Source organism: Gracilinanus agilis, chromosome 4, assembly GCF_016433145.1.
Source record: "Gracilinanus agilis isolate LMUSP501 chromosome 4, AgileGrace, whole genome shotgun sequence".
Lineage (NCBI taxonomy): Eukaryota > Metazoa > Chordata > Mammalia > Didelphimorphia > Didelphidae > Gracilinanus > Gracilinanus agilis.
Window position 1 is genome coordinate 242103778 of NC_058133.1, and position 27238 is coordinate 242131015.

At 36.5% G+C, this 27238-nt stretch overlaps 1 protein-coding gene across 1 annotated transcript; it reads right to left on the reverse strand.

Moving 5' to 3' along the window:
• On the reverse strand, positions 1–26955 carry ZKSCAN8 (zinc finger with KRAB and SCAN domains 8). Its single transcript, XM_044677155.1, has 5 exons — positions 26536–26955; positions 21376–21511; positions 5547–5638; positions 5135–5261; positions 1–1982 (listed from the first exon to the last, which is right to left on the reverse strand). The coding sequence occupies exons 1-5, from the start codon at positions 26953–26955 to the stop codon at positions 1027–1029; spliced, it is 1731 nt and encodes a 576-aa protein (XP_044533090.1). The 3' UTR covers positions 1–1026.
• Between the last annotated feature and the right edge of the window lie 283 nt (positions 26956–27238).

A 27238-nucleotide genomic window follows, 5' to 3' on the forward strand; every position in this document is an offset into this window, starting at 1 on the left:
TTCACATACATTTTATATTTAGCCTGTTTTTTCCATTCTGTGGCATCTTGAAGGTTACATGGCATGAGTCTGTACGAAGGTGTAGAATAGGCAGATGGTAGTGAACAAAATAAGAGGAGCTATAAAATGCAGTTATCTGAACTTTGACAGAAAAGTTAGGCAAAAGTTTCTGCTCATTTTCTCTATATTACCATCACTTTACTTTCACTTCCTTTGACAATTTCATCAAAAGTAAAGACTACATACTGTCTGTGTTTCCACAGGAGTCAATAAAATGACATGACAAAAAGAAAGACCCTTTCAGTAAGGTTTTTAAAATATAGTATTCTGAATTCAAATAGCAATAAAGAATTCACCAACAATGGAGACAATCACAGAGGTATTTACAACAAAATGTGGTTATATTAACATGATAAGGTTAAATATTTTTCAAAGTTTTCCTATGTCTTTATAAACTTGAAGTTTTTCATGAGGCTTCATGATATCCTAATGAATTCTAATACATCCAATTAGGGAAATGACAGTAATTTCAAGGAAGAATAAATGAAGGAAAACAATGAGAAAGACAAAATGCAGTGGTGAAAGGAGTAGTAGCAGCTCTCAAATCCATAGCCATTTAACTAGAACCACAGTTAAATTCCTTGGGTGATAAATAAGCAGCTTATTCAAATATATTTTTCAATTTCAGAGGTTAAATAGGCAATTTAAAAGTTCTATTCCATTATGTAATCGGCCAAAATATCAGTAAATTTTGCCCAATCTGCTCTGAAGAGCTAGTATAATATGGCTATATCATGTGGAGTCTATGAAACTAGATAATAGATAAGGTTATTACGGTGACTAACTTTTCACTCATTTACTACAATGATGGGGACTGTCTCCAGTGTAATTTTCAATTCAATTCAACAAACATTTATTAAGCACCTACTAGTTGCAAAGCACATTTCTAGGCTCTGAGAGAGGGTATCTAATCCTCTAATGAATGTTGAATAATGCCTGACCTGGGATTGAAAGCTTTCATATATATTATGTGGATTCAGATTTTTCTCCACTGTGTATTCTCTGATGTCGAATAAGACTTGACCTTTGAATAAAGGCCTTCCCACATGCACCACACTGATAAGGTTTCTCACCTGTGTGGATTCTCAGATGTTGAATAAGGCCTGTATTCCCATTGAAAGCTTTCCCACATTCTTTACATTTATAGGGTCTCTCTCCTGTGTGGATTCTTTGATGTTCAATGAGGCCTGACTTCTGACTGAAAGCTCTCCCACATTCGCCACATTTGTAAGGTTTTTCCCCAGTGTGGCTTCTCTGATGGCCAATGAGGTGTGAGCTCCTCCTGAAAGTTTTTCCACATTCATCACATTCATAGGGTTTCTCCCCAGTATGGATTCTCTGATGTCCAATAAGGTGAGAACTATGACTAAAAGCTTTCCCACACTCATTACATTCATAGGGTTTCTCCCCACTGTGGATTCTCTGATGCAAAATTAGGCCTGCACTCTGACTAAAAGCCTTCCCACACTGATTACATTCATAGGGCTTTTCCCCAGTATGGATTCTTTGATGTAGAATAAGTCCTGTGTTCTGACTAAAGGCTTTCCCACATTCCTTACAATGATAGCGTTTTACTTTGTTGTGGATATCCTGATGTGAAAGAAGGGCTGACCTGTAACTGAAAGCTTTCCCACACACATTACATTGATAAGGTTTTTCCCCAGTGTGGATTCTCCAGTGTCGTACAAGGCCTGAGCTTTGGGCAAAGCTCTTCCCACATTCCTCACATTTATGTCGTCTCTCTCCAGTAGGGTTTCCTCGCCTTCTGTCTACTCTGCCTGTACATTCACCAGCTTGTCCATGGTCAACACTCTCAGGAACGTTCCCGTTACGTTTGGCAGTTCTCTCTCCATGTGGTTCCATTTCAGCAGATGTTACCTGGTTCTGAGTTAAATCCCTGTTCTCACTCCTAGTCTCACCACCTGAAACAAATCAAAGCAACCAAATAGGATCCATTATCTGAGATGGGAAAGAGGAAGCTGTTAGCTAATAAGTGTCTGAGGCTGTATTTGTACTCAAATATTTCTGATTCCAGGCCCAGTGCTCTATGCATTGCACTTCTTAGTCTTATATTAAGTAATTTTCTCCATGCCTTACCTTTCTTATCTATAAAACGAGGGGGTTGGACTAGATGACTCTAAGTAACTAAGTAACTCTAAATTTTTATTTATAGGCAAGCCCCATTATTTGGCTCACGGGTACCCTGAGTACTTTTCTTTTGTTTTTCTAGTTATTCATTACTTAGCTTAAGTTGAGAATCATAGGAACTAGGGGCTGAAGAGGATGTCTAGCATATTCCCTCATTTTGTAGATAAGGAAACTGAGGTCCAAAGAGATGAAGTGAATTACCTAAAGTCACAATTCAAGTGACTCAAATCCAGTGACTCAAATAACTGCCATTTTTCCTTATACCCTTGTGTTGTTTCTGGAAAATAGCACCCAGGAATTCTTTAGTAATTATTTTAAAAGAGTTTAGACTATACACTAAAGGAAATATAGAATAATAACTTAAAAGAAGAAACTTACAAAATCATAGAGCTCCTAAGAACAAATGAATCCTGGCTCTATTTGCCAGCTATGAGAAATAGGATCTTCTTTTTTCCTTCTTTTAGTTTCCTCTTCCTTATGGAATACCGTCTATCAGGATTTGTTCTTAATGAAAAGCTAATTCTAGTTCTCTTTGTTTGTGGATTTGATCTTGCAGGGCTGGTTTGTAGGTCAGCCTTTGCAATCCACTTCTTTCAACAGGAAAGTTTAGAAGTAGAAACCTAGGGCTTAAGATAGACAATTCAGCTCATTTTCATGGGGACAGGCTTCTTTCACATTAAAGTTACAAGGTTACATTGTAGTAACTGCTTCTGTCCTCTGTGGTTATGTTGTCTTCTGCACTACATTGGCACCAGTTGCCCAATGCTTTTCAGAAGTCAGTCATGAAGGAAAGCCTCCACATCCCTTCTGGCCTCCCAATTTGGGTTTCCCCCTTAAACTGATGACCTCTGCTAGTCATATCTTTTTAGTGGCCTGGTCCCAGCTACACCCATTCAATGGCAAGAATCAGATGGTAGATTCCTCCAAGAACCAGTGAATACCTGATGCCAACAGGTACTTGAAACCCTAACCTGGCTAAATTGCTCTGGACATTCAATGGCAAGAAATCAGATGGTAGATTCCTCCAAGAACCAGTGAACACCTGATGCCAGAAGGTACTTGAAACCTTAACCTGGCTAAACTGCTCTGGGAATGCTGAACATATCTTTTGCTACTGCCTATCCACTGTGCTTTTCAAGGAAATGATTTATTAAATCCCATTTTACAGTTAAAAACAATTTTTAAACATGCATATTAATAGAACATTTTTCATTCTTCTAAACTCTTCATATCGTCATCTTTTCCTTTCATGCTGAGATGATAAAGATAGCATCTAGAAGAAGCCTACAGTTCAATTGCTTTTCTGTCATGTCTGATTCTTCATGACCCCATTAGAATGGTTTGCCATTTCCTTCTCCAGCTCATTTTATTTATTAAAAAATCTAGATAAACTGGATTAAGTGCCTTGCTCAGGATCACACAGCTAGTAAGTGTATGAGGCCAGATTTGAACTCTTGAAGATGAATCTTCCTGACTCCAGGCCCAGTACTCTAACCACTGTACCACCTACCTGTCCTTAAAGGAAGCCTTAAAATGGATAAGTACAGAGAATTTCTCATCACTTTCTCTGAGTAATACTAGCTAGGAGCTTTGTCTTCCTTGTCTGCTAACTGCCATCCCTGTAATTCTACTTGAACCCTGTTATTTCCTTTCCTATATTCTGATGTCATTTTGCTATCAAGCCCTGGACTCCTAATAAACATGTTATCTGAAGATTCCTATTCTTCTTGTGACCCTGGTCAAGTCAATTAACCTGCCTGTTTCAGCTGCTTTATCTATAAAATGGGGATACTAATACCATCTACTGTATAGGCTTTTTGTGAGAACCAAATGAGGTAATACTTATATAGAATGTGATATAGGGTCTTGCACATAGTGGACACTTAATAAATACTTATTTTCTTCCTTCCTTCAACATCATACAGGTAGTTAAGTATCAGAGCCAGAATTCAAAGTCAGATCATCTGACTCTAAAATGCACCATCTTTCCCACTCTATCATCTTGTAAGAACATTTTTTAAATTCCATATGCAGTACTTTGGCTTCCCTGTTTCCCATTCTTCCTTAACACTGATCCCAATGAAAACTAGTTTTGTAGTCAGAAACTGAGTTCAAATTCTAGCCAAGAGAAGTTAAATGACTTCCAAAAGGTCGGCCTTTTAGAAGTCATTTAACTTCTCTTGGCCTCAGTTTCTCCATCTATAAAATTACGGAATTAGATTATCTCAGGTCCATTCCAGTTCCAACTACATGATCTTAAAAGTAGTAAAGGGCTCAAGTGAAGAAAAGAATATGGTGGGCTTCGCTTTGAGTAAAGAATGGAGGAAGAATATCAAGAAGAAAATAGAGAAATGAAAGGACAATTGCTAAGTTAAATTCTAAAGTTATTTATGGTAAGAAGATCTAGCAAATAAGAATGGTAAAATGCCAACAAAGTTTAAAATAAGGGGAAAAAAGAACAAACAACAGTAAATGAAATTTAACATCTGTTTATCAGGTATTAGGGAACTGGGAAGATGAGAGGAAACAGAAATATGTTTTCAAATGTACAGATTCCAACCAAAAATAACAAAATGCCCTTTGAAACAATGGAACAAGAACATGTTGGAGGCAAGTTAGGGAGTGGACAGAGTACTGGGCTTGGGATTCAGGAAAATCTGAGTTCAAATCCTGCCTCAAACACTCTACAAGCAGTGTGACCCACAGCAAGTTATGTAATCTCTGTTAGCTTGTTTCCTCATCTGTAAAATGGAAATAATATCACCTCCTTCATTGTGAGGAATGACATGATATTATTTCAGGACCTTAAAAGGACATTAATATTTTAGTTAACTGAACCTATACTTGAGTCCTCCATATATTTCAGGACTCCTATCTCATGAATAAGTCAATAAAATTTTAATATATTGGTCCTATTGGTCCTTACCCAGGGAGTAGATGGGGCCATAATTCTCTGGCCTGCCATCATTACAGAGGTCTTTTTGTGCTGGATCAAGAAGTCCCCACTCCTCCTGGATAAGAGATACTGCCATGTCCTCGATCTTCACCAAAGTCTGGAACAACACAAAACTTCCACTCAGGCCTATTGTCCCAAAAGGTATAATCCCATTATTCTAATCCAAAGTAAGGAAATGAACCGGCAGAATCAGAGTATGAAGGAGATAGAGCATTAGGTCAAAATGGGGAGAAAAACAGAAAAAATGACCACTAGAAAACAAAATGGAACTTTCCAGAAAAAGGTATTTGGAGTAAATACCTTGGGTGGAATCTTCAGGTCAATGACAAAGAATGAAGTAGTAATGGGGTCTTACTGAGGGGTGGAACAAACCACAGCTCACCTGGAACCCAGCCGTGAGAAGTGCAGCTGCCATCTCCTGGTCTCGTGGGCTTCCCTTCTGGGACAAAGCAGGACCTTGGGGCATAGGCAGAACTAAAAGAAAAGAAAGAAGCCATAAATGTCATAAATGTTGTCAGGCCTCTCCTCACCAGGAGCTTGTGGGATCCTCAATTAACTTTCCAGTAATTTCAAACCTGCTTCTTGTATTTCTAAAATGTACACTAAACATTTTAAATTTAGTCTTATATCTCAAACTTCCTGAATACTCCATAGAACTTACTTTATCCTCTAAGCAAGAATTGCTTTTCAATTTCCCCATTACTATTAATAACAAGAATGACAAATAGCCCAAATATGTTGGTTTCTCTTGGAGTCTGATCTTTGATTATCTGTCTAATTCACTAGGGAAATTACCTGTAGAACTGATTTAATTTAACTAACATTTTCTGCAATGTTTCCTTTGACCTCTAGTGCCTTCTTTTTATCATAAAACTTAATACTAAAATCAACCCTGTTTAGAATTTCAGGGTTCAAAGCCTTTGCCTAAGGAAGTTCAGATTTGGTAGTTTGAGTAGGAGTGTAACTAAGTGAAATTACATGGTTCTATGGCAAAAAGATCTAACAGAGGTAATGAATAAATCCAAAAAATATTATTGTAAACAGATGAGGTGAGATCTTTGTGGTTTATTTATTATGTCTTGAAATTCAATAGGTTATCAACCTTCCCTAAATAGATATAATATAAATACACAAAAAAAAGACCTGACAGTAGGCTAGATAGAAATATAATGTAATTATCCTCTTTGGTACAGTCTATTCAGAAGTAAAAAAGAAAGGTACTCAGATCTTTAGAGTGATCAAGGCAGCCTATTATCTTCTCAACTCATCCAGTTTATTATTGTGTCTATCACAGTTAGAACTCTACCTCTTTTTCCCACAAATTATTCAAATAAAAGCCATAGTGTTTCTTCTGTTCTTAGTAAGCTAAATGGTTTAAGAACACGGGAAAGGAAATGATAATCACAAAGATAAATGGTTTCATCAATTACAAAACAATATAAACTAATCTTGTTTCCTTTTTTCTTTAAAGGGATATTAAAATTAGTATAAGAGGAATTCTGTAGATATAGTTTAGCAAGATTATTTGTCATTCTTTAATTTAATTTTCCCCCAATTACATGTAAAAAGTTTCCAGCATTTAAAAAATAGTTTTGAGTCTCAAATTCTCTTTCCCCTATTCCTCCCCCTGCTGAGATGGTAAGTAATCTCATATAGATTTTACATGTGCAATCATGTATATAAAACATTTTGCCATAGTATTACTTTTGTGGAAGGAAACTTGAACAAAAAAAATTAAGAAAGTGAAAAAAGTTTGCTTTGGTCTGGATTCCAAATCCATCAGTTTTTTCCTCTGGAAACAGATGGCATTTTTTAATCATGAGTCTTCTGGGATTGTGTTAGATCACTGTATTGCTAAGAACAGCTAAATTACTCACAGTGGTTCACTGTATAGTATTCCTATCATTGTGTACAATGCTCTCCTGATCCTGCTAACTGTTTCAGACCATATAACTCTTTCCAGGTTTTTCTGAGCTCCCCCTGCTTGTCATTTCTTATAGCACAATAGTATTGCATTACAATCACATACTATAACTTACTCAGCCATTCCCCAATTGATGCATATCTCCTTACTTTCCAATTCTCTGCTCCTACAAAAAGTACTTGAAATATTTTCATACGTATAGGTCTTTCTCCTTTTTGTTTATCTCTTTTGGATACAAACCTATTTATATTGCTGGGGTATATACTGTTTTATATCCCTCTGGGCACAGATCCAAATTGCTCTCCGGAAAGGCTGAATAAATTCATAACTTCCCCAATAGTGTATCAATTTTCCCTCATCTCCTCCAAGTTTTGTCATTTTCCTTTTCTATCATAATAGTCGATATAACAGGTGTGTTAGAGTTGTTTGTATTTCTCTGATATTTAATAGTGATTTGGAGCATTCTTTTGCATGACTATAGACAGCTTTAATTACTTTGTCTGAGAACTGCCTGTTCATATCCTTTGACCATTTATCAACTGGGGAATGACTTGTATTATTTTCAGTTTCTACTACTAGCTTAGTCTGAGCTAACATTTCTGTCCTTTCAAGCAGCAATTTTAATAAGATCTCAACTCCCTAATTTATTTCTCTTTTATTTACTATTGACTATTATGAATCTCTTTACTATACTAATAGTAACATTACCACTAGTAGTTAGAAACATTTCTTTCATAATCTTTTGAAAATTAAATTACTTTCCAGTATTTATTTTAGTTTTGCTTTTTTCTAATATAACTTTTTTTTTTCAGCATCAGAGTCATTTCTGGATAAACCTCCTTGTCCCAAACAAGATACATTGAGTACTCTGTTATAAAAAGAAAAAGCTAAACAAAACCAACTGAGAGCAACCAATCTGATAGTATAAACAAGTTTCTGCTTCTATTCTAAAAGGACAGACATGCATTTAACTGTCCTCAATGTGATTTTAAAGAGTTTAGTTTTTTGAGGTGAAACCATACAGTAGAATGTTGACTGGCTTTTCAGTAGTCAATTAACTTTTCAATTAGATTGAATTCAAAGGTTAACACACCAAAAAGCTGTCACATATCCAAAGGATTTAGCAATTATACTGACCCCAATTTTGTAACATCATTAGTAGCATTTAACTCTCCTTCTTAACTCCACCCCACAATATCTAATTTCAAAGATTTTTCCTTTAAGATGATTATAAGAATTGACTTTTTCATTTTCATTTCCACAACTATGGTCTATATATGGTCACTGCCTTCTAAAAGATCTCTTACTTCTAATCTCTCCATATTTCAATTCGTATTTACTTAGTAGCTAGAACAACCTTATTTATATACTATTTTTATGTTATCAACAGGAATCTATAATTACTCTCAAAGTCTAAATTCTCTAACTTTCCACTAAATAAAACTATTTCATTTAACTCATTATAACACTTCACTTATATAACAGTTGTTTGAGAATTTTCTACTTTTATCATACCTTATCCAGTATAGCTGTCCTCTGCTAAACAGTATTTCAATGATTGCAGACCTATGCAAATTTAGGTATATCAAAAGCTGATTAATGTTCCATGTACAGTTGTCTTATATGAATTATTTCTCATTTTTAGAGTTGGGTTATGAAGTAGATCCAATATTATTTAACCTTTCCTATGAATCCACACTTGCATTCTGACCCATAAGGAAAGTATAAGAGATTTTATGAAAACCTAGTAAAAATAAATCGACATTACTCCTCCATATTAAGCTACTAACAAAGGCTACTAGGAATGTCGTGCTCTTGAGGAATCCATTCTGGCTCTTTGTGATCATTCTCTCTCTATCTAATTCTTTATCTATCTCTGATGCTAGATACAAACTCAGCATTTTTAACTGAGTTTGAGGAAGGGCAGGGAAAGGAAGGTATTACTTCCATTTTCCAAATCAGAGAGGTAAAGGAGTTTATCCAGGCTTATACAAGGAATAGAAACAGAGCTCAGACTTCAAGTGAGGTCTTCTGATTCTAAATCAACTGATACCATAATGTACAGACATACATATGCCATTTCAACATGAAAAACTAATACTTAGAACAGTCCAACAATGGAAATTGCTTTTGCACAGAGTAGTAAACTCTTTGTCACTGCAAATGTACAAGCAGAGACTACATGACTTATCTGGATCATTATAGAAGGATTTTCTACATGAAGGAAGTAATGAACTCTAAAGGCTTTTACCCCTTGTGCAGCAAATATAATACCCTGATTTACTCATTCACTCATTCTGCTTCCTATATCCTGGCTCATTTCCTGCAAAAATGCTCACATCTTCCCATCCTAAAAAAATCCTCTCTTGGGTCTTCCATCCCCACTGTCATCCTATATCTATTCTGATCTTTGTGGCTAAACTCCAAAAGAACATCTAAAATAGGCACCTCAACTTTCTTTTTTCTCACTCTCTTCTTAATCCTTATTATCCAGCTTCTGACTTTTATCTTTCTATTGAAACTGCTCTTTTCAATGTTACTAAGGATCTCTTTGTAGACAAATCTTAAAAACTTTTCTTAATCCTCAGTCTCCTTGAACTCTTAGTAGCCTATGATACTGTTGATCCCTCTTCCTTGATACTTTCTTTGCTGTATCCACCTCCAGATTACACCCCCTAAACTATGTGATCCTCAGAGTTCCATCCTGAGTCCTCTTCTTTTCTCTCTCCATACTATTTCACTTGGTGATCTCAGTTCCAATGGATTTATTACCATCTCTATAAGAATTCTCAAATCTATCCTGCCCCAGTTTCTCTGCTGACCTCCAATCTTCCATGTAGCTCCAACTGGCTGTTTGATAGACCTTTAAAATGTAATCTTTCCCCCTGAAACTTCCTAATTACAGTACAGAGCAGTGCCATTCTCTTAGTCCTTCTGGCTCATAATATAAGAGTTAAGCTGCATTCTTTACTATCTCTCACTGCCCCCACCCAACCCAATGTCTAGACAGGGTCTCAGGATCCTAAAACTGGCCTATGCCCAGGCTCAGAAACTTGCACAGTAGGTGGGGGGTGGTCAGCTGGCATTCCTCTGTGTTTAGTTTTACTTCCAGTTCTCCCATCCCCAGTATCTAATCTGGTGCCAAAGCCTCTCAATTTTACCTTTGCAACAACTCTTGATTTCACCTTTTCTCTAGATACTTCAACTATTCTAGTGCATACCCTTATCACCTCATTCTTAAATTATTACAATAGCCTGCTGGTGGGTCTGCCTGGCTGAAGTCTTTCCCCACTACAATCCATCTTCCAGTCAGCCACTAAAGTGAGTTCCCTGTGCACAGGTCTGATCATGGCAACTCCTTACTCAGGACACTCTAGTAGCTTGCTTCTAAGAGCAAATACAAAATGCTCTGTTTGACAAAGCCCTTCAAAATCTAGCCTCCTCCTACCTTTAAAATCTTCTTATGCCTTACTCTTTGCCATATAATCTTCAACATTGGAACACAGGTCCTGGCTGTTCCAAATACAAGACACTCCATCTCTTGGCTCCAGGCATTTTTTCTGGCTATCCCCCAGGCCTGGCAAGCTTTCCCCACTCTGCTAACTGAAGATTTTCCTGGGTTCCTTTAAGTCCCAACTAAAATCCTTCTAATCTTCTAAAGGAAGCCTTCCCCAACCCCTCTTAATTCCAATGTCTTCCTTCTATTCATTTTCCCTATTTATCCTGTATATAGTTTGTTTTGTATATATTTGTTCAGATGTTGTTCCCCCTTTATTTTTAGTTTCTTGAGGAAACGGAATACCTTTTGCCTCTTTTTGTATCTCCAATGCTTAGTAAGTTCTCGGTACACTGCAGGTTCTTAATAGATGTTTACTGACCAATTGATTTACTCTGCCCTGTACCTATCACTACTGCTTGGCAAATCAACAATGCCTCAATTTTCTTCAGCCACAAAGCACCCAGAGGTGAGAGATACACCTAGGTCACAACAGTAAATGGTAATACTACAATCCCCAGTGAAGCTGTGATCCCCAGGAAAACTACGATTTCCAGAACCCCACTCACTTCCTGTTGATAACATGCTGACGTAGATAGGATAAATTGAGTGGAGGTCCATGTCTAGCCCTCTCTTTCCTTCCTGTTGGCGGCTTTGGTGGAGCAGTTTTTTGAGCAGGTAGTTTTTAAAACTTAGTTACGTGGTTCTACTTTGTTAGATAACAAACTTTATAAATGTAATACTTGAAGTATTGGACATTAATTTAAATTTTATACAAGTATCTGAAAGACTCTCACATAGAAGAAGGATCACATAGAAGCCACACAAATGATAAACAACAGCAGAGATGATTTGGGAGAAAGGTTATCAATAACACTTGGTGAAGACTGATATGTGAACAACATAAGGGAGAAAGAAAGTAATAAAATAAATTATTTGAATTTTCAGGAAATAGGATTCAGCATAAGCTATAATATTTGTTTTTCCCAGAGCTTATGAAGTTATATAAACTATACAAAATACAAAAATATGTAAACTATACAAAATAGAAAGGAACATCCTTGTTCCTTTATATTATTTTTGGTGACATTGGGGTCATCAGAGTTAGAATAGCGATCTTCTTTTGGGTGTTACTTCTCCAATTCTCCTGAAAAATGGCCTTAAGAGTTTTTACTGACTCTTCCAAGTCTTTGATATGTCATCATCATTCAACAAGTACTCCTCTTCTGAGGTTCATTCAACTCATCTATATCACACTTTTCAGATCCCATCCTTGGGGCTATCTTCTGGCCTTTCCCTTCTCAAGAGGTTCAGGATCTAATTCACAGATTTCCTTCTCCACTCCAAACCTTGCTCTCATCCCAGGGACTTCAATATATGATATTCTCTTACCATGAGAGATTAGGAGTTATGATAGTGATGCCAAAAAAAAAAAAAGACAATCAATGAAATATTTGTAAAATACAGAGAAAAGAGCTGAAGAAGTTCAAAAACAGGCACTGAAAGAATAATTTGGGGAAACTTGTCCCTTAAAAAAACCCATGCTGTATAAAATAAAGATTCATGGCTTTATATGTAATCTTTTTTCTACAAATATGGATACAATCATGTGTGCTGATTTCTATCAAAATCTAAATAAATAGGGGACAGCTGGGTAGCTCAGTAAATTTTAGAGCCAGGCCTAGAGACGGGAGGTCCTAGGTTCAAATTTGGCTTCAGACGCTTCCCAGTTGTGTGACCCTGGGCAAGTCATTTAACCCCCATTGCCTAGCCCTTACCACTCTTCTGCCTTGGAACCAATACACAGTATTGACTCCAAGATGGAAGACAAAGGCTTAAAAAAAATCTAAATAAATAAATTTAAATGTGATGTTCTCCATCAAATACCTCAATTTCTTCAAATCCAATGATTTGTCTTTATTCCCTAACTGCAGCCACCCAAGACAATAAATATCCCTTAGATTTCACTATCCCCTCTAATTGCCCTTCATTCATTCTGATCTTCCCACCTGCTAGCCTTTAATTTCTATTTATTTATTTATTTGCCATATTATGCTATATAAATTTATATAAGTATTTATATGTCTACCCTATTAGAACATAAAATCCTTGTTAAGTTGGGATTTCCCTTCTTTGCACCTATAGCCTCAGGGCCTCCACAGTACCTAATAAATAGCAAGTATTTAACAAATCTTTGCAGTTTGACTGATTGTCCTGGGTCCACTTTTCTCTCTGTGAGCTCCTTTCTTCTCAAGGGCTTAATTTTCTTCATGAAGATGATTTCTCAATCTATATATCTGAACTCTCTCCTGAATTCCAGTCTTGCATAATGCCACCTTAAACTCAATATGTTCAAAATGAAATTCGTTATATTCATTCTGAAATCCAACTTTCTTCTTTACCTTCTTATTTTTGATGAGGCCATTTGGAATTTTTGATGAGGCCTCTCCTTCAATTCCCTTATCTAATTGGTTAATAAGTCCTATCAATTTTATGCCCACAAAATCTCTCAAATTTCTTCCCTTCTTTCTATTCACATAGCCACCAACCTGGTTCAGAACCTTATCACCTCGTACCTGAACTGTTGCAATAGCCCTGTTACTGGTTTCCCTGCCCCAAGTTTCCTTCTTTCTCTTAACTATCCTCCTTAAAGCTGCCAAACTGATATCCCTAAAACATAGGTTTGACCATGTCACTCTCCTGCTCAAGAAGCTTCAATGCCTCTAGGAAAAATATAAAAATTTCTGTCTATCTTCTGAGAGACAGTATAGTAGATAAAGAGTAACTCTTGCTGCCAGAAAGATCTGGAGTCAAGTCTCACCTGTAATACATACTAGCTGTGTTGTCACAGGTAAGTCATATCTTCTCAGTACTCTAAGCAACTGTCTAAAAGTTACAAAAAGTACAAGATCTCTTAAGAATAGGGACTGTTTTTTTTTTCTTTTTTCATCTTTGTGCAGCACCTAGCAAGTAACTTAATAAATGCTCATTGAATTAAATTGAATTGAACTGACTAGGTTAATTACCAGCTCATGTTGTCTAACTACAACCAGGCCCTCACTATTACATGGCATTTTCTTTTTTCTTTTCTTCTTTTTTTTTTTTTTTTTAAAAAAAGCTTTCACCTTCCATCTTAGAATCACTACTGTGTATTGGTTCCAAGGCAGAAGAGTGATTTGCCCTGGGACACACAACTAGGAAATGTCTGAGGTCATATTTGAACCAAGGACCCTCCATCTCTAAGCCTGGCTCTCTACCTTTTATTCTTCATACTTCCTATAGTGACTGTTCTCTTTCCTCTCTTCAAAACCCCAGTCTTCCCTCTCAGCACAGGACTTCACATGCTACATTGCTGAGAAAATGCAACCATCTTCTTAATTCCTCTTCTCTTAACTTCATACCTCAAAATTCTATCTCATCCCATTTTTTCTTCCTTTACTTCGGTTTTTGAGGAAGCGATGGACATTCCCCTTCTTAAGGACAATCCCTCTATTTTTTGCCCTTTAACCTCTCCATTCCTATCTCCCAGGAATCACTTCCCCTTCTCTCATCTTCAATCTCTGACTCCTTCAAGTTATCATCTGATGATAACACTTCTCTCTTTCTTAGCATAAGTCCAAGAAAAAAAAATCAGTTAACTTTCATCATTTACCTCTCCTTTTTCATTCCTTTGTTATCTAGTTTCTACACAGAATGACTGTCTTCTTCTGATGGCCTTTTCTCAGTTCTCAGTCTGATACATAATGCCACATTTTTTGTTACTCTGAACACCCCTTCCTAATGGACATTTAACTCCATTGGTTTCTAAAAATACTGTAATACCCTTATCAGGCTTTATCAGTAATACTGTGTTCATTCCTAGGTGTCATGGTTTAAGGTAAACTAGAGTGTTTAGTAGAGGCAACGATCAGGAAAAAGGACCTTGGATTGATGCAAAGACAAAATATTGGCATCTCAAATTTATAAATAAATGAAATTAAATAATGCATGAAGCTAAAGGTTGCTAGGCCTTTACATCTGTAAGCTAAATTTGCAATTTACATTGGAGGCAGCTAGAGGGCTCAGGGGATTAAAGCATTAGGCTTGGAGTCAAGAAGACCTGAGTTCAAATCTAGCCTCAGACTAGTACTTGCTATGTAACCCTGGGCAAGTCACTTAAGGAAATGGCAAACTACTCTAATATCTTTGCCAAGAAAACTCCATGAACAGTATCGGTGTCCTATGGTCCATGAGGGCCACAAGGATAATACTGAACAAACAACAAAAATAATTCATTTTTGAAAAATAAACTACATGGAAATTCTAACATTTGTAATAAATTATCAGAAGACAATATAACATTTTAGACACAAAAGAGGAAAATTGGTTTATTCTCATTAACATTCTCATGAAACAACTACTGTTTGTGTCTTACATGTGACAATATTTTTTTTTTTTATTCTGAAAGTCCTTGAAGCAATGATACTATGTTTTAAATTCAGGAAATGTAGCTTTCAGCTACTTTCCCTTTTTGATAAACACTGTTCCTAAGTTATAATTACAATTATGAATACTCTCTCTTTTAGTTCTATTTCTCTGACTACTCCTTCTTAGTGTCCTTTATGAGATCAAAATTCATTTACCACCTGCTAAGTGTGAGTGTTCCCAAAGGCTCTCTTCTGGGTCCTCTTCCCTTTTCCTATGATCTCATTAACTCCTGGGAGCTAAATTCTTTATTCTAGAGATGAAACTCAAATCTATATATCAAACTCTAATTCGTCTCTTGCTCTCTAGTCGCAAACCATCAACTCTCTATTAGACATCTATAACAGGCTGTTCCTTTTACATTTCAAAATAGAACTAAATGAACTCATTTCTCTCTAAACCTACTCCTCCTTCAAATATCCCTATTTCTATTAAAGGTGGTACCATTATTTTAGTCCCCTAATTAGGCAACCACCAAAGTTGGAAAAAGAATTCTCAATTTTTTTAAGACAGCCTAGATAAATTTTGCAAAGTTGCGTTTCTCTCCTGCCATTTTTTCTTCCCATTTCCCCCGGCTGCTTTCATTTAAGTGGCTTTTCTGAGAGCTCTTGGCTGAGAGGGATAAGCTGCTTCTCCTGCCCATCTTCTTTGCTGCCTATCCAGCCTCCTGCTGCTAATTCCCTGCTTCTGTGGTTTTTTTCACCAAGCCCCCCAGTGCAAGCCAAGCTCCTGTTGCCACTGCCCCAGGTTTGACTAGACACTGCCTGGGGGTCCTTGCTGTTCCTGCTATCCATGAGCTACTGCAGTCCTTGTCCAATTGCCAGAGGGTTTGAGAGCCATTTAGAAGCACCTTTGTTTTTTCTGTGGAGGGTGAATTATAAATCTCTTCTCCTTCCCTTCCAACATGGGTTTTCAAGCCTGCTCTAGCTGCTTTTCAGCAGGGAAACACACCCGCCCCTACCCCAGTATGGCTAACCCAGATAGGCTTCCATGCTCTGTGGGGGAGGGGACTGAGGTAGCACATGGCTCCTAGCATTTTACCCCAAAGGGGGAAGGAAGGTTACTCTTCCAAACAGGAAGTTGAATTGGCTCACTCTATGAAAGAGCAGTACATTACCTATCTCAAACAGTTCCCAGTTTTAGGATGCCTCTTTTTCCTACCATTCCAGGGTGCACTTGTCCCTGTGATTAGCTTACCTGAGATTCAGGGGAGAAATTCATCTCCTCACACCTTCTTGCCATTTGGGCCTACCCAGTCTCTACAATACAACCAATTTGGGATTCCTCCACACAATGTTCAGTGTGGAATTCTCCCTCACTATGGGAGATCCCAGAGGTGTGACAAAAGGAACCCAAATGGATAAAGGGAAGAAACCTTAAAGCATCTGGAGGTGAATTTGTAAGCTTTTTCAGGCTCCATTGTTTAATGGAAGTCTCTTTATTGGAATTTTTTTTAAGTTCATATGTTAATCTGATCAATATCTTTCTATTACACTGAATCATTTAAAGCTACTGTATTTTGCCTATTAGATATATTCTGTTACATTATTTTTATTTATACCTTTCCCCTATAACTGTACTGAACAAAATATCATTGTACAAGCCATAGTCATCTTGCACAAACCCTCTTCAGTTGCAAAAACATAACTCCTTATGTATGCTAGATTTGTCACCTGATCCATCGAGGTCACATGTTGCTTATACAGCCATTTCTTCTATTTTGCCTTTGTTAATTGTCATATAGATGATGGATGGACTCCATCAACCTTATATACAACCTCTGGAGAATTTAATGAGCCAAATATCTCAAATTGATTTTAAGGGGTCTTCAGATGTGATTTTTAGATATCTTGTTTTGTTTTGTTTTTTCAATAGCTCTGACTGATCATTCTGCCTGCCTCTGAGTCCTTTGTAACAAGAGGTAAAGGGACCATTTAGTAGCTGAAGCTATAGCACAATTATAATCCCCACCTCTGCATTGTAAAAATGTAGTGGATGAGACATATAACAGTCTCACACCAGAGGAGTTGGGAAGTTCTTCCTAGGGTGTGGTACCCCTGGATAGCTCCCAAGGGGGAGCATCTCCCATTTGTAACTCTTCAACTTACTCTACCCTTCCACCAGAATGAACTAGATTCTTGGTGACACTTTAGGCCCAAAAGGTTTTTATTAACAGTACAGAGGTTTGTGTGTTTGTTTGTTTTTTTTCTGCGCTCCTCTGCCACATTTTGGAATAATGATAGTAACAGGCTTCGTTAAAAATATCTTAGCCAAGGTTGAAAGATTTGCTACATCTGTAGAACTTGTCATAGGCTTTTTAAATGTCACACAGCAAGTGGCTATATAGTGACTCATGTAAATCCTATATGATAGTGGGTTTGTTTGCTATTGTCATTAACTGGGCCACTGTGAATTTGGGGAATTTTGGTATTTTCTTTGAATGTGTATTATCTACTATACTACTGTTTTATAAAGCTGTTACTTTGTGAAAATCATTTGCATTCACACAGTGGTTCATGGCCAAGTCAAAAAGGAAATGGATCTCATTTTGGGTGAGAAACCTTTGTATTCTACCTTTCCTTGGCTGACACACTGTATAAGCTATATATTTTTGAATTTTAAAAGATTTATTATTATTTTTTCTTATATGTGCAATATAGTATTTGAGTTTTATTTTTTCTTTCCTTTTTTGAACTCGAAGCACATGTTACCAATATTAAGTTTTGTTTTGTTTTTTTTATTTTGCACTAGGTTAAGTTTAAAAAATGTCCATTAACCCTAATGTCAATGCTTACTCAAAAAAGCTTTAGAAATAATTTCGAAATAATGCCATTGATTGTTAAAAAAAATTATGGGACTTTGCTTAATGATTGTGCCTGATTCCAAGAGAAGATTGCGTCTGATTCCAGGAGAAGGGAACACAAAAAGAGTCACTGCACAGTGCCAAAGAAGCACAACGTTAACCTACATAGTGCTAATCGAGCACAAGGTCATAGAGACCAACTGATCCCAGTGGGATCGATGAAATTTTGAGCCAAGACAAGAAGACTTGAACTTGTTTGGGGGTCGAGGTTGCAGCTATTTTGACATATGTCAGAGGCTGGTCTTCCCTGAGCCACATGCTCCCAAGCACCTCACTTTGGCTGCCATTCTGGCTCTAGTATCCCTGTGAGATAAGGTCAAATCAGAGCAGGAAATATTTCCCATTTGCTGCTAAAATCTAGTCCCTTTTCTGTCTTTCATAGTGCGGCAAACTTTCTGTAGTCCTGGCTACTGATTGGGTAAGTACATAATTACATAAATCACTTTAATTGGGCCCCAATTCAAGGACCTGTTAAGGGTTTATTTTTCCTTTACTTAGATTTTTTAGACATGACTTTGATATTTTATATTACATCCACAAGTTATTATTTTCTCTTTTATTTGAATTTTTTGATACTTGTTTCCTTTTGCCAATTGATTCATATAGAGTGATCCCTGTGTTTGTCACCATCCTCCTCAGGGGGGAATGTATTATTATCCTATAATGCTAATATATTATATACTTTTATATAATATAATGCTATTACATATAATATAAATTCTTTTGAGAGTAATTTTAGAATAAGAAACTTGCTACCTCCCTGAATCCAGAAAGTGATCTTTTTGGAGAAGGCACCATGAAAATGCCTGCAGAGACCACATGCTGCACCAGAAGATCCAGAGTGAACTTTGGGATGTGGTGACTTGAACTGTGGGGGTTGAATGTATTTATTTTGAATGTACACTCTTATGCCAAAGGGGACTGCCCTCAAATTGGCTTTTTGTCAATACGCCTAGCAATCATTGGTTTTGTTCTCTTTCCCTTTTATCCCCAAATTATTGTAAATTTAAAAGCTGGTTATGCTTACAAAATCCAATGGAGATACTAGTCTTCCAAGGAATCTCAGGGGGTAATGTGCAATTGGAAATCTTGTACCTTTGAACTACATTACCCAGAAGCTCACCGACTTCCTGTTGTTATGTGCTGACATAGACAGGAGATAAACTGGGGAGAACTGAGGGTATAGGCCATCTTTTCTTTCTCTGAGGGCAGCTGTGAATGTGGAACTTTTTGAACAGGCAGATTAGCTTGGGCACATGGTTTTATTTAGTGATCTTATTAATCCTTTACTTCTAGTGATTATTAATAAATCTTATAAAAATATAATATTTTAAGTTACTGTATATTCATTTTAATTTTTGCACTTAGTAATATTTTATTTTCCCCCTATTACAGGTAAAAACAATTTTTTAACATTCACTTTTTTTTTTTTTTAAACCTTACCTTCCGTCTTGGAGTCAATACTGTGTATTGGCTCCAAGGCAGAAGAGTGGTAAGGGTAGGCAATGGGGGTCAAGTGACTTGCCCAAGGTCACACAGCTAGGAAGTATCTGAGGCCAGATTTGAACCTAGGACCTCCCGTCTCTAGGCCTGACTCTCAATTAACATTCACTTTTTTTTAAGTTTTGAGTTCCAAATCTTTCCCTTCTTCTGACCACCTCTCCCTCCCCAAGTCAATAAACAACCTGATATATATAGATTTTATATGTGCAATAATGCAAAATATTGGTCATTTTGTGGAAGAGATCTCAAATGGAAAAAAAGGATAAGAAAATGAATTATGTTTTGTGCTTCATTCAGATTCCATTAGTTCTTTCTCAGAGGGCAGATGTATAAGAACGTAAGATCTTTGAGGGTAAAGATGGTTTAATTTTTGTCTGTGTTTCCTGTGGCCTGTACATAGTAAAGTGTTTAATAAATGCTTATTGAATTTAATTCACCTGAATCCTCATTTTGGTTAACCCACTTGCTCATGGTCACAAAATTACTAAGTTGTCAGAGGCAGGACTTAACCTTCATTCCATGTTATGCTGCCTCTCTTAAATACACACATGTACACATGTATACACACACAAAAAAAACTGAATCTAGGCAGATCCATGTCCATATATTTAGACTTGAAGAATAGGTTTTCTCTGTTAAATAACCCTGAACACACAATAATTTCTTTGTGTAAAAAATATTCTTGGTGAAAATATGTCTAATTCCACATGCTATGCCCTTGGTTACAGCCTAACCAACAGACATTAAATAAGTTCTTTCTCTCACTTAAAAAAAAAGCACTTTGCCTCCTACCCAGTACTTATATCACTCAAATAAGAAAAAGTTTAAAGGAGAAAGTTTCAGGGACAAGACATAATTTGACCTATTCTGAAAAATGAACTATACTTTGGCAAGGTGAAACCTAGGGTATAAACTGTGTGGCTGTAAAGATATATACAAATCTCTAAGTGTAAAAGGGAATTCTTGGTTCTCTTTGAGTTAACACTTGTGAAAAGGGAATACTTTGTTCTCTTTGCCTAGTTAGAGTTAACACTTTGAATTGACACAAGCTTGAACTAGGCAGGAGAAGCTTGAAAATCACTTAGTGAATTCATACCTTACTTGATGCTAGGTGAGAAGCCAGTAAGATATTTGGAGAGCTCCACCCTTTTTTCCCAAACTCAAACAGTCAGAAACTTAAAAGAGTTCACACACTCAGAAAGGTGTGAATCCAAAGGTAACAACTCAGACAATTTGGAAACTGTGATTGGCCCCCTGAAAAGGGGCAGGGACAGGAAACCACCATAAAAGCCATGAAAATCCCTGAGCAGGTGTCTGGTGAAGAAGTCTAGGAGAGAGTGAACTCCAAGAAGAGAGTCACTCCAAGAAGGAAAGAGTGAACTCCAAGAAGAGAATCACTCCAAGAAGGAGAGAGTGCACTCCAAGAAGGAAGTCAGTTTCAAGAAGGTCAGCTCAAAGAAGAAAGTCAGCCTTAGGAATCACCTTCAGCTCCAGTCATTGTCTTGGGTGAGTGGATAGCTGGTTTTCCCTTCCTGTCTTCTGGAGATAGTTTAATTCTGACTGAAGGTGAACAAGTCCTGAACTGGAACAATATTTAGTTAGATAGGTTAATGTCTTTTCTACCCTTTAGTATTTCTCTTTCACTCTTTCCACCTCTTTTATAAATAAAAGATTTATAATTTTCATATATTTAGCCAAACCATTAATTTTAACACTTATATAAGTTCTCTTGAATTGATCTCTAAGACTAATCAAACTTAACATGAAATTTCAGCCCAGTTTGTAATTATGTAGCTCTTTAGATGAGCAAAAGCATAATCACAGTTCCTGGGACTAGTCCATAAATAGTGATTTTATGCCTCACTTCTTCAAATATGGAGGGACTAATAAACAAGAAAAAACTCCTCTGTAAATATTTAATCTTCATTGATTTCCTCCCCGAATAAAATTCCATTCCTTACCTCTTTCTTGCAGAATTTGGGGATCTGAAGAGTCACACTTGAGCCCCATAGGCTGTGGTTGAATATTTTGTGGCTCTTGTGCTGCTCCCAGAGTTGTTCTATCTTCCCAGGGCATTCCACTGGCATGAGCTGGGACCTGGAGATATTAGGTTCAGATGGACCCATGAGAGTTAATGCTTTGAGAGTAAAGACATAAAACTTCAGTAAAAATTATAGGGATGATCCCCAATAACATCATGTAGATAAAAGAACAACTGAAAATTTAATACACTCCTATAAAGTCCTATGATGTCTCAATAAAATACGGAGAAGACCTGAAGAAGGTGTAAAAAAACTAATAGGATGGTCTAATTGGAGAATAAATGAAAAAAATATGGTTTATGAATTTAATTGTACATAGTTGTTCTATAAGAAATAATAAAGGGGGCAGCTGGGTAGCTCAGTGGATTGAGAGCCAGGCCTAGAGACAGGAGGTCCTAGGTTCAAATCCGGCCTCAGACACTTCCCAGCTATGTGACCCTGGGCAAGTCACTTGATCCCCATTGCCTACCCTTACCAATCTTCCACCTATAAGTCAACACACAGAAGTTAAGGGTTTAAAATTAAAAAAAAAAAAAAAAAAAAGAAATAATAAAGGACAGTTTCAGAGAAGACTAGGAAAACTTATGTAAATTGATGCAAAGTAAAGTAGGCAGCACAAGAAAACAACTTATGAAATAACAATACTGTAAAAACAAACAATTTTGCAATAAACCTCTGATCAACGCAGTGATTGATCAACCAGGATTATAAAGGTTTTATGATGAGAGACCTAACAGATTAATTATGCAAGATAATAATCATATTTTTGGACATTGGCAATATGGGAATGAAATACATTTTATGACATGCATTTTAAAATAAAAACAAGCTGTATTTAATAGAGATTGACGTTTCATTCCTTTTCTCCTATGTATGGAAATGCTCATTCTTATGATGCTCAAGTTCACAATGAAACAAAATATGAAGTTGAATATGTCTTAGACTAACTTTGAAGCCCTTTCCAAATTGGCAAAGTTTCATGGTGAAAGCACTGACAAAAATTAATACTATATATCGAAAGAAAAATATAAACAAGAAAAGTACAATTAAAACAGTTTCAAAAGGCAAAAAAACCTCACACAATTCACCTCCATCTAAAGCAGATCACAGAAGTCTTAGTGAAAACCGCAACTGATACATAATGTAGAGGAGAATGAAGTTGGTCGCTTCTGAATGGAGTTTATTTCCTCACAGTTTAAGACCTCCCAAATTAATTGCTCTCTCAAATGTTAACATTTAGGTCACAGGCACAGGATGTTAGAGAATTAAAGAAGAACACTGATGATTATTTCTTCAAATATCGGATATTTTTATGGCAAGTGGAAGTTTAGTCCAAAAATTTCCTGTTGGCACTATCATCAAAGAAGGTCCCACTGACTTCTAGAAGCATCTGTTGGGCTATAAGACCCAATCAGCTTTCTAGGACATTAGGAATTTTTATTTTTTAACTTCCTTTATAGATTTCAAAACTTCCAGCTGTTTCCTCAGGCAAACACGCTTCCAGATCAAACAAAAAAAATTTTTTTTTTAATCATGTACATAGGGACTGCTTTTGCACAGCAGCTTTTACTAAAGGGTTAACTAATATGTTTCTTGTAATGGATTTGGGCTTCCAGGAATAAGTAAAAACTTTGAAGGACCAGAGCATCCAAAAGTACCCGGTACCTAACTGTATCACTTGTCACCTTGGAGGCAGAAAAAAATACAAAGCAATAGAGTTAAACACTAAGAAATGTTATCTTGTGCAAAGACTAAAGATAATGGATAAAAGTTCCACCAAAAGTAAGTTCCTTCCTCTGTCCAAAAACTATAAATTTTTTTCATCATCTTTGCTAATTTTGTGAGTGAGATGGAACTTCAGTGACCTAATTTGCTAATTTGTTATTAATAGTGATTTGGAGCATATTCACATACTGGTTGATAGCTTATATGTATTATTTTGAGGACTATTCATGTTCTCTTGGAAAATGATAATTGTTCAAATATACGTTTCCAATGATTCCTTAAATCTTACGAGATTATAGCTTATCAGAAAAATTTGCCACAAAATTTCCCCCCCCAAAGCTAGCTGTCTCCATTCTAATTCTAATTTGTTTTCTTCAAAAACTTTTCAATTATATGTAATGAAAAATCATCCATTTTATCTCATGGGATCCTCTCTTCATATATATCTTGTCTGATTATATAGGTGAAAGGCATCTCATGCAATGCTTCTAATTTTTTTATGTCATTTAAAAAATCTAGGTTTTCAGTGGAATTGCATGCTGGCTATGGGAGGGTGTGGGGAGGAGGGAAAAAGAACATGAATCATGTAACCATGGAAAAATACCCTAAATTAATTAAATAAAATTTTTAAAGCTCTAGGTTTTACATTCACTGCATATGTTACTAGTTTCAATTACCTCTGGGTCTTATGTACCTAATTTGTTCCACTGATCAATTTTTTAATTTTTAACTTGTGACAAAGAGTTTTAAGAGTTAGTTTTACCATTAGTTAGAGATTTCATTTTGCTAGGCCTCATACCTTCCAATTTTTTTTTTCAGTGTTTGCCTGGCATAAGTAATAGGTACTTAAATGTATTTTGAATGACTAGGATTCTTGACCTTTTGGTTCCTCCATATGAATTTTTTAATTTCATATAGTTCTATGAAGTAACTCTTTGAGGTGATAATAATATATATAATAATAATAAAACTTTACTCCTCATCCTAATGGTAAAGGCTATAATATTTTTCTCCTTTACAAATATTATAGCTTTTTATTTTGGATAAATGCTATTCACCAAATTAATTTAGTCTATTTTTTTAATTCTATGCTTTTCTCATGATTTTAATATATACTTTGTTGAAAACCTTTTTCTGCACCTGTTGATAAAGTTATGTGACTTTTAAATTGTTTTTGTTATTACTGAGATGCATAGTATTGTAGAGAACTGGCCTGCAAATGAGGAAGTTCTTTTAAAGTCTCACTTCTATCACAGTGGATTTGTGATCCTGAACAAATCTCTAGGATACTCAGAGGTCTTGGCAAACTCTTTAGGACTATAAGTTGTAGAGAAGATATTGACCTCTAAAAGAAAAAGAAATTTTACCATCTGGGAACTCCTTATCCCCTTAGTCTATTATGTACTAATATGTTAAAAGTTTTCTAATACTGAATTAACTGCATCCTTGGTATAAATCTAATCTGATAATAGAAATCTTTCTGATAAGTTATTTTTTTTCAGCATTAGAGATACTGCATCTATATATTTTTTTTCTTTCTTTCTCTCTGGTTTAGGTATCAGAAATACAATTCTCCCAACTAAGTAAGTAGTTCAGTAGTTTTCCATCTCTTTTCTCATTTTTGCGATTTATGTAATATTGGAATTATTTTTTGATACCTTACATTTTCTCCCTTTTTTATTATCTTTTGACCTTATTCCACTATTTCATGTTGTTGAATTCTTTTTGCTCCATGCTACCAATCTGGGTGGGGTAGCTAGTATAGTAGCTAACCCCAGGTTCACTGCTGGTCTTTTTTTTTTTGACCAGTTTCTGTCTTCTTATAAGATCTTCAATCCGTGCCTTACTATGACTCTACTCTAATAGGTCCCAAAAGGGAGTTTGGGATCATATTTGTCTTCGAGTCTCCTGCACATTCCTCATGCAACAGTATTCAAGTAGTGTTGGCCCTGCTTCCTATAGTGTGTCTTAGTATAGTGACCTAGTTCTGTCACCTACTTCTGTTCTGTCAGGCTATGATCTTACTTTAGGTAATTATTACCAAGTTTGCACAGGCTTGTGATCCACACTCTTCAGAGTTAGCTTCAAGCCTATTACAAAAACTCATCCCATATCTTTACAACACAATCAAATGTGTTGTAAAAAAAATAAAGTGCAGAACTTGCAAGACTCCGCTTCTTATTGGTTATGATACTCATGCAAGGTCAAGACTTCAAAGACTCTTAGAAGATTAGGTATATCTTCTATGAAAGATTTATAGAAGAATAAGGAGGATTACAAAAAAGAAAAGGTATAGATAGGATCTATACTTCACAAAGTATCCCAGAGCAATGAGGAATTTAAGAGACAAAAACTAAACACTTCAGCCCAGCCCAGTATAGATTAACTCCCATTGCTTTGGGAGTTCTTGCCTAAATATACTTTTATATGCCTTTTATGCTTTTCTCTTTTGGGGAACATATTAACAGAGTTCTACATAGAAAAACTAAAGGTAGCATAGTTGAATGAAAAGAGTTCTTGATTGGTGGTCAAGATATGGCTTTTAGGGGGCAACTGGGTGGCTCAGGGGATTAAGAGTCAGGTCCAGAGACAGGAGGTCCTGGGTTCAAATCTGGATCCAGACACGTCCTAGCTGTGTGACCCTGGGCAAGTCACTTGACCCCCATTACCTACCCTTACTACTCCTCTGCTTTAGAACACACAGTGTTGATTCTAAGATGGGCAGTAAGGGTTTATATTTTAAAAAAAAAAGATATGGCTTTTACTCTTAGATTTAGCATTAATTAGAAATGGGACCCTAAGAAAATCAATCATCCTCTTGGTGTCTTTGCTGATGTTAATAAGTCAGTGGGGAAACAGCTTTATAGATTTGCTACAAAGTAGGACATATGTGAAAGTACTGATGAATTTTAAAACACTATACATATATACATTTATATGTGGACACTGTTATGCAGGTGGTAAAGTCACTACTAGAGGGACCTTGGAGCCAGTAACTGGTCTAGCAGGAGTTCAAACCCTGTAAGCTAAGTGCCCAGTGGAGCCATTTTGAATTGTTATACACACATTCATTCGCACATCCATACAAGGCAACTGGTGTTAATAGAGAACCTTAGACCAGAAGTCAGAAAAGACCTTCAAATGTGACCTCACTTACTTGAGCAAGTCACTTGACCTGTTTGTTTCAATTTCCTCAACTGATTGTGTGTTCTATTCTGTGTATGTATGATACTATATTATTATTAACTATCTAGAGCCCAGCACCTAGGAGACTAAAATTTAGCAATTCTTCAATTTGCTCAATTCAGTTCAAGTTCCATTGTAAGTACAATAAACACAATTCTTTCTACTTACCTCTTGTCCTAGTATATTAATATGTCTTTCCAAATCCTCCAACACAGTTACTACCTCCTCTCCACTTTCTAGATGATGCTCCTGCACCAAGGTCTGAAGTTCCCCAGGAAGGATGGACAGGAATTGCTCTAGCACCAACAGTTCCAAGATCTGCTCCTTTGTGTGTAAATCTGGTCTTAGCCACTGATGGCAAAGAGCTCGGAGCTGGATCAAAGCTTCACGGGGCCCCAGTGTTTCCCTGTAGCAGAACTGTCTGAAGCGCTGGCGGAAAATCTCCTGGCCATGAGGGTTAGCCTCATGGAAGCTGGATTCCTGGTCCCAGTTGTGGTCTTCCTCCTCCACTTTTACTATCACAAGACCTTCCTCTGGAGCCTGAACCAGAGGAGCTAAGGCTACTGTCTCCCTTGATTCTACAGCCATTTGGAGCTGGAAGAGCTTGGAAGAAAGTTTACTTTAACTGGGATCTTTTCAAAGGAAAGGTCCTCTTGAAACTCTTTTCTCAGGGTGTTGTTTCTGAAGTATAAGAAAATGACATGTTGCTATTTAGGTTATTCAGAAAACATGACAAGACCAATTTAACAAAGCTCATTATCCAATCTAGATCTTATGGTCAGACATTTCAAGGTTGTCCTTGTTATCACAGAACTGCTCACCTCTTTGAACTCTCATTATGTCAGTTTCTAACCTTTAGTAATTTCCCAGT

What these genes read in the sequence shown, in the direction of transcription:
- ZKSCAN8 (XM_044677155.1), bottom strand. Translation starts at nt 26,955, where the DNA reads ATGGCTGTAGAATCAAGGGAGACAGTAGCCTTAGCTCCTCTGGTTCAG. An exon ending in TTAATATACTAGGACAAGAG is followed by an intron (nt 21,512 to 26,535) that starts GTAAGTAGAAAG and finishes TAATATCTCCAG; the next exon opens with GTCCCAGCTCATGCCAGTGG. An exon ending in TGGCCCCATCTACTCCCTGG is followed by an intron (nt 1,983 to 5,134) that starts GTAAGGACCAAT and finishes GATTTGTTTCAG; the next exon opens with GTGGTGAGACTAGGAGTGAG.